Raw genomic sequence first — 8,326 nt, 5'->3', positions numbered from 1 at the left:
GCATCGGTGAGGGGAAAGGGCCCGAGTGCCGTCCCCCGCGCGTCAGAGAAGCCAGGGCAAGGCGGCGTTATAAAAATGTACACTTTATTACACCTTCAGGTAGGATACATCACTACTCCTTACAATCCTACTGGGTCAAGTACAAACGCTTATGTTCGCAAGTTATTTACAGGTTGACTTCCTAACACACTCCTGGGAGAAAGACACATCAAAAGGAAAAAAAAAAAAAAAAAAAAAAAGAAAAAAAGACCAGAAACCCAAAACCGTGATTTTTACCTTCGTTAACTGACCTGAACAAGAAACAATTGCCTCTTTAGACACTAAATCAGACCAGCACAATGATGCAATCAACAGCTTTCCCACCGCTGGAAGCGTTCACACCCCCCCCGACTTTCATGCACATAATAAGAGCTAAACATTTAAAAGCAAAACTGGGGCTAACTAAGCAATATGTTCCGATGAGCAACACTACACGGTACACAGTGTCAGCTATCCGTTACCACTGCATTTGCTTTGCATTTTAAACTATTCCGCTGCCAACGCCACCGGCTTCGCGGCTGGTAATGAAGTTTAGGTTATGGCACAAACCAGTGGTTCGGCAGGGGCAGGGGAATACTACTGCATGCACAAACAGCTTAAAAAAAACCCAACAATGCCCCCAAATTTGCAGACCTGAGGGTCCAAGAAAAAGAGGATGCAGGAGAAAAGAGGTATAAAAATAAAAAAGAAAAAAAAAAGAAGGAAAAAAAAAAAGAGGAACGCTGCCTGACCCAGTGTTTACATTCGTGATCTTGACAGAATGGGCCGTACTGAGAACAGAGGAGCTGCCTGGGTATTCTTTCTTGTTTAAGCCATTTGGACTGCTAGGTACCAATAGGTGTGTACATAGAGGTAAGAACAAAAGATCCGCTTTCCTTGCCTTTAAACAGGCTCCCCTCCTAAAAGAGTAAAAAGATCACAGAAGGGAAAAATAATTTTAAAACCATCTCAGAAAAGGAATGTTATAATTTTGTCTGACTTTCACACGTCGTGCAGTTTTATGGCCAAAGTAAAATAAATCCACTCAAGCCACCAAGAGCTTTTTGATTCCGCACTCAGTACTGTTCACAAACAGAGTCTGTTTTTCACTTTATGCAAGAAAAGTAAAGAAAACCCCCACAGTTCTATGCAGCTTTTTGCTTGTTTTTTTTTTCCCCCCCATAACAATAAGGCAAACTGATTTGGAGGAAGAGGCCACGCTCTACTCACATCCAAAATACCCACCTGAAGATACATTCATCATTAGCTTTAGTAAAAGAATAGTACAAAAGTTAGATCTTATTCTTTACAGAGTTGAAGAATTCTTAGATTTAATTTTATTATTCCCCCCTTCCCCCAGCCCCCCACCCTCCCCAAGCTGAAAGCCGAGTAGAAAGTACTGAACATTTAAACATGTTGCAAGAGCAGAATGAAACTGAGAGATTAGATTTTATCAGCTGGAGAGTTTCCTTGACGGAAGCCCCACGAGAAACAGCTATGGATCATTTGTTTAGCTGTATCCACCGAACAATTCTTAAAAAAAAAAAAAAAAAAATGGGCTACACTTTAATACACATCTACTATCAACACAGTATTTACTCAGTTCATGCCTAAAATATCCATTATCTTAAAGTGAAATATGAGAATGACCACACAGGTTGGGTGATTCAGTAAACTGTACACAAAACTACTAACAAACATTTTAAAAGACTTACAAAAAATGGAGAATGAAACTTTTTTTCCTTTTTAATTACATATACTTACAGGTTTTCACATTTATTGGCTAAACTTTGCAGGGAGCACTTCAAATATCAGTTAGATCTTCCAGAGGTATTTACCTCAAGCAAGAACACCACGCAGCTTTTATACAGATGGAAAATACTTTGCTATATTGGCCTCGCTTGGTTCTTTGAACGGCTTCACCGTGGATACCGAGCGCACACCCAAGCTATAGCAAAGAACTGCATATTCCCACGGGCAGTTTATGGTACGCTAACATAGATGAAATTTACTGGCATTTATGGCATATTACCATTTTACTTTTGTGAAGCTGGGCAGAATTTAAACGTAAGTAATGTTTGCTTTATCTGGTTTGAATGAGCACAGAAAACACTGGCAGAATGCATCTTGTACAGATTTTGAGTGCTGAACAGTTGTTAATACGCTGAAGTTATATGTGAGTTTCCATGTTTAAATGTTCACCAGCAAAAAACCCTTGCTGCTAAAAAAAAGAAATAGAGGTGGTTTGTCTTCATTTGGATGTTTGGAGCAGCTTCTCACTTGGCTTAGCAAACAAGAAATGCTGTGTTTCCCTGTTATTGCATTTTAATCATTAGTTCAACTTGGTTTAGTAGGTGCCTTTAATCTGACAGTAGGCGTTCTCATTTGTACTTTCGCTTGCTGATTCTGGGCTTCAGATGTTGCTGGTGTCTGGGCTGGATTCTGTACACCTGGAGCCTGAATCTGGGGAGATGCGGTTGTCACAACTTGCTGTTGTATCAGTTTCTGTTGGACGACCTGAGCAGTAGCAGTTGTTGCAGGAATCACCTGAACCTGCTGCTGACCTGCTGTCGTCTGAGAAAGCGTCACAGTTTGAGGCTGAGCTTGTACCTAGACGTTAGGGTGACAAGGCAATTACAAAATAAGAGTTTGGCATTAAATTAAGCATTCATTACATTTCCACTCTGCAGAAGGCGTCTTGCTTCTGCAAGCATTTGCTCTCTTGACTGACGAGCATCTTGGGCAAAGTAGTAAGGCTGGGAGGGATTCTGGGAACACAGGTTCTGCGGTTTCACTGAGAAACACTGTTCTGTCACATTTTCTAGAGCCTTACAAATCAGAACTAAGAGCCAAGATGCCTGTAACTCAGATCTCTGCAGTGCAAATCACAGGACATTCCCCCAGATCCTTTACAGAAGATGGAAGGTAAAAAAAACCCCACTGGATAAACAGGAAAATTCCTGTACTGCAGGAGCAGAAGTGAAGGAACAGGGAAAAGAACAGAGGGATAGATGGAAGATCAAAGAGGTTAAAATGCTGACTTTGCACCCCTACTGTGACAGTAAACACAGCCACTGAGGCTTCCTACCAGTCTCTGACATTACCCTTCCAGACTACAGCTGCCAGTCTCTATTGCCAATTTAGGGTACAATGGTTCGAACTCCATCCAGAAGTCTAATTTTCCTAGCTCTACCCAGAGCAAGGGGAAAAAAATTCAATGTCTCCTTGTTTAGAGGACAAGGTAATGAAAACTGAGAAGCTTCAGCTGCCTTTGTCAGATGCAGAAGCCAAATGAAGCTGCAAGGGCTTCTCCAGAGGAAAGTTAACTCTTGACCGACCCAAGAGGAATCCACTGGGAAGCACTCAAAATGCAGGTAAAAAGAATGCCACATACATATCAAGACCACTGTTTTAAAAATACTTAGCATGGCCTAATCCTACTGCCACGGATGTCACTGGAGTGCGCGTGAGGGGAGCTGTTTATTTGTCTTTTTTACCATGGACTTCAACAGTCCCAGAGTTATGCCAACATCAATGACTTTTGAAAATCTAGTTTTTAATGTCCCTTGAAAAATTATCTAGGAGCTCTTACTGACTACAGAGGACAAGTCAACTTGTCTTGACTGATGAGGTTTCTGCTCCCTGCTGTCTACCTTGTCCTTGAAGCATTCACATCTGAGGTGGTCATCAGTCAGCTTACACCACTTTATCATCGTTTTAAGATAAACAGTCACAGATTTTATTCTGCACTAAAACACTGCACTATAAACTGCGACAGATTAAGAGCCGATTGGCTCAGATTTTTGTGCACCAAAGGCAATAACTTCATCCACTGTCCGAAGTTAAATTAGTCCTGCCAATCAACAGCATAATTTATGCCCGTTGATAATGGTCTGAATCACATTGTTCTAAGCAGTGTTAAATGAACTGCCTGGTGCTTGGGGGAGGGGAAACCAAACCGTCTGACCTTCCCTTGCCCCAGTCCCGCCTGTTACCGTACCACATTCAGAACAGATACCACACCATTATGACTTCTACAAAGCACTTGGCACAGCTTTAGGAACTGGAACAAAACAACTTGTAACTCTCAATTTGTCCCAGTTTTTGTAGAACAAACTCAGATGGCGCTCATTAGTTAAATTATTTGCTATCTTGACTGTACATCACAAGGAACCAATTTTTAAAAATTATTTCAGTCCTACAAAATATTTTCTAAAATCTGTTTTTCAGCTTACCTACAGCGATGAACAAACATTGCTCTGTCTACCAAGGTTTTAGTCTAGAGAATGACAGCTGACTCAGTATTCACATGATCCATTTTTATAGAAGGATACTTGCTATATGCTTCAAAAATACTGCTTATGCCACAAGTAAGGTGAAAAATACACATATTCCCAATAAATGAGCTTTCAGTAGGATCACGTTTCTAGTGCTATATGTGACAAGCGCAAAACCTACCTGTTGGGAAACTGAAACCATCTGTTGAATGTTGGCGACAGTAGCCTGTTGCTGGACCACTTGTGGAAGCTTTGCAACCTGTAGTGACATGAAATAAAGAAAGATTTGGTAAAAAAAAAAAATTGCTAATAGCAGGAAAACACCATACCTATCAAAACTGCTACTAAGTGAAAACCCTTCCGAAGTCCTGTTCATGGTAAGTTGGAGCTTAGCATTCTCAGTGATACTGAACTTTCAAAAAACTATTTAGATCAGTGTATTGAAGAACGTAGTTAGAAGAGGAAAAGTCGTATTTTCGATTTTAATGGCAACATATTCATTTCCTCCTAACTATATGTAAAATTGAAGGAAGCACAGAAGTTTTAATGGGCTACGTTATCTTAGATACACTTTTGAAACAATAAGGCTTCCAATTCCTAACCCCCTTCTTTTTCCTTGGTTAGACTGATCCAGTTATGCGGAAAAGAAGATCATAGAATCATAGACTTGTTTAGGTTGGAAAAGACCTTTAAGACCATCCAGTCCAACCATTAACCTAACACTGCCAAGTCCACCATTAAACCACATCCCTTAGCACCTCATCTGCCCGTCTTTTAAATACCCCCAGGGATGGGCACTCCACCACTTCCCTGGGCAGCCCATTCCAGTGCTTGACAACTCTTTCAGTGAAGAAATTTTTCCTAATATCCAATTTAAACCTGCCCTGGTGCAACTTGAGGCCATTTCATCCTATCGCTTGTTACTTGGGAGAGGAAACTGACATCCTACACTCTCCCGTCAGGCAGTTGTAGGGAGCAATAAGGTCTCCCCTCAGCCTCCTCTTCTCCAGGCTGAACCACCCCTGTTCCCTCAGCTGCTCCTCATAAGACTTGTGCTCTGAACCTCTCACCAGCTGATAACTGAACTGTCACCTACTCTTGGCTGCCAGAGATTAGGCTGGGAGGCAGCATCAGAAAACAGGAAGAACTCTGGCTGAATTTTCCTTAGTAAACACAGTATGGAATCCCTTGCTTAATAAAAAGAGGAAAGGCGAACTTACAGCTTAGGTATTTCCTCTGACCTGCTATAAGGCCACCTATTCAGCACCAATTAATTTTATTATAAAGTCAGTTTAAACAAATGTGTGACTAGAATTAAGATGAGTGGGTGCTAAAATGCTACATCACCTGTCGTCTTTACAATTCTCCAGTCACAGCGGAGTTTAAATGTGTAAACCTGTGTTACCTGTACCTGAATCTGGGCCTGCACTTGCTGGGTTCCACCTGGTTTCTGGGTTTGGGAAATTGGAGTTGTTAAAAACTGTGTTTTAATGGCAGGCTGTGTAGTATAAGTTACTTTTTGTTGCTGTGAAGTCTGCTGTTGGGTTTGGACCGTAACCTGTTGAGCATTTATCTGCAGAAGAGAAAAGAAGGCATCAATGTCAATAAAATACATGCGTATTTTAAAGCTAACAAGACTAATTACATTTAATTATTGAAACAAAATCCTCCCAGTATTAGCAATACCAAAATGAGCACTAGACAAAAGCTTTCATACACTTATACAAATATTCTGAGTCACTGAAAGTATCGACTGAAAGGTTCTCTTACACACATACACACATACATGCACTTCACATGACAATGCCCATCCAAAAAACCACACTGGTGGCTGATTGACAGCAAAGCCCATGAGAACATGACATTTCAGGAAAAAGTATATTTTGCACAAATTATATTGTAAACAGTGAAAATCTCTGTGAATTTTCCACATTTGGTTATATTAGAAGCAACTAAAGAGAATCGTAATCTTTGTTACTTAAAAAAGAAAACCCAGTTTGGGGCATTAAAAAAAAAAGAAAAAAAAAATCACACCAAACATCTGCCTTATTGAAAAAATCATTAAGCACCTGACAAGGCATATGAGAAACCGTTCTTTCCAGATATACTTAAGACTCACCCCTAGAGACACTGACCGACTCTCTACGAGTGTCCTCATAATTCAGAGCTGAAGCTTTACAACCAGAGAAGCACGGCATAACTCAGTGGGAGAGCAAACAACAAGTACCTTTTGTTGCACAGTAGCTTGACCCTGTGCGACCTGAGGCTGGATAGCTTTCTGTTGCTGTGCTGCTTGATGATGCTTGAGTTTTAGAAGCTGCTGGACATGCAGTGGCTGTGCAACTACCGTCTGGCCTCCTGAAAATTACAAAAATAATTAGAACTGTAAGAGTCTTCATTTTATTGCTTTGTCCCAGTAATCGCAGCTTGCAAACATAGATTGTGCTTTTTATAGACTTACACATCTGCATAGCTTTGAGCACTAATAACCCACTGATTTTAATGGGAATAAGACATATGATTCTGACAGTGGAGAAAACACCATTCTGTTATCTAAGGGCATGAGTAAGCTTTGTGTTCTAACAATAATCTTCCTACAGGAAAAATTCTGTCCATACTACAGGAGACTCATGAAATACAAGTCTTCCTATTGCCATTTTGCATTTTAAAAAAAATTTTGAAAACACTGTCTTTATCTTTAAAACTCTATCTGCTCGCCTACTATCATGCACAGGTTAAAAAAAAAAAACAAAACCACCACCAAACCAATGACGTCTGGCTAAAGAATCATGCTAACCTCCAGAAAAAGTGTAATTCTCTTTACCTCATTTTTGAAACAAATGTGAATGCAAACTCTATCACTTTAGCTTTTAAAACCCATGAGTGTCCCCCGGAAGACATTACTTAAAACATCCTACCTTTAAAAGAGTGGTATTTAAAATTTTATTATGCTTTAGCATGTCTGTTGACATACCTGCTGCTTTCTGTGGCTGCCCAATGGCAACACTAATGCCTGCAACAGTAACGGGGAGCGTTGTAACTCCTGCAGATGACACAACAGCAGCTGGAACAGACACCACCGGAGGCTTTGCCAAAGCAACCTGTGCTGCTTGCGGAGTTTGGGCCTGGATCTGTCCTTGTGCTTGAAGCTGGGAAGCAGGAACACGAGTCTAAGCAGTAAGGAATGAAGATTATTGTACCGGTACAAAAAATATTTGCTGCATATAACAGGTCATTATAAAGTGATAGTTGTAAATGTTTCTAAATATAATTGCTCCTTTACAGTAATAGACTTCAGACATGGTATCAGTGGGTAAGCGCAATTTAAAGCTATTTATGTTACAGCTGTATCTTTTGTACTGCTAAGTAACGCAAAGGGCACTTGTGTGTGTGAATGACCAGCATCCAGTTCATTTAAACCACTACAGAGAATAAGGTGTTTAAGACTCTTTTTGCAAAGTCAAAAAACAACTTACAAGACGAGCAACTTGCAGGTTGGTCACAGCAGTGCCTGTGAGAACCGCACCAGGACGAGGTGCTGTAACAGCAGTGAGTTGTTGAGTTTGCTGTTGCTGCTGCACTTGCACTTGTGCTGTTTGCTGTTGTGCCCCTTGCTGTGTCTGCTGCGCTGCCTGCTGCTGAGGAAGCTGAAGTTTCTGCTTCTGCAATTTGATCAGCTGTTCCTGCAAAAATCAAACACTTCCATCATTTCCAATCTTTTAAACAAATCCAGGAAAAAAATGGAGATGAATCTGGAGCTTTAAAGGAGAAACATTCTATGCTAGACAAGATCAAAGAGCTAAGAATGCAACTTCTTTACACAATGGGTTGCCAGTGAATAAGTAAACCCTTTGCATCCTGACCTCCTACAATACTGGTACTGTTTGAAATGGCTGTCAGACTCACCACCTTCATGGAATTTTAGTAGGATCAAATTTAAGAAAGAGCTACATTGCACTCTAGCCCAAGAAAACAGGATACAAGACACACTGCTAGTGATGCTTGCAATAACAATGAGAGTAACACATCAC

The 8,326-nt window shown here is 40.6% G+C and overlaps 2 protein-coding genes across 2 annotated transcripts in view; both read right to left on the bottom strand.

Moving 5' to 3' along the window:
• The window catches only part of NOC4L (nucleolar complex associated 4 homolog), an 11,949-nt gene extending 10,670 nt beyond the window's left edge, over window positions 1–1,279 (bottom strand). Inside the window, exons 1-2 of the mRNA XM_009639845.2 lie at window positions 1,249–1,279; window positions 277–290 (exon numbers count right to left, since the gene is read on the bottom strand). Coding sequence (XP_009638140.2) covers window positions 277–290; window positions 1,249–1,279 — 45 coding nt within the window. The remainder of the gene's footprint in view (window positions 1–276; window positions 291–1,248) is intronic.
• Window positions 1,280–1,395: 116 nt separating this feature from the next.
• LOC118452383 (E1A-binding protein p400-like) lies at window positions 1,396–7,984 on the bottom strand (the record flags this gene model as incomplete). The annotated part of the gene is made up of 6 exons (XM_035895365.1): window positions 1,396–2,628; window positions 4,477–4,554; window positions 5,701–5,868; window positions 6,523–6,653; window positions 7,270–7,444; window positions 7,772–7,984. Coding segments are annotated over 6 exons (1,038 nt in total), but the record flags the coding sequence as incomplete, so codon positions are not given.
• Between the last annotated feature and the right edge of the window lie 342 nt (window positions 7,985–8,326).

Source organism: Egretta garzetta, unplaced genomic scaffold (assembly GCF_000687185.1).
Source record: "Egretta garzetta isolate BGI_Z169 unplaced genomic scaffold, ASM68718v1 scaffold25, whole genome shotgun sequence".
In the NCBI taxonomy this organism is placed as follows: Eukaryota; Metazoa; Chordata; class Aves; order Pelecaniformes; family Ardeidae; genus Egretta; species Egretta garzetta.
The sequence above is the reverse complement of the archived record's forward strand: the minus strand, read 5'-3'. Positions and strand labels throughout refer to the sequence as shown.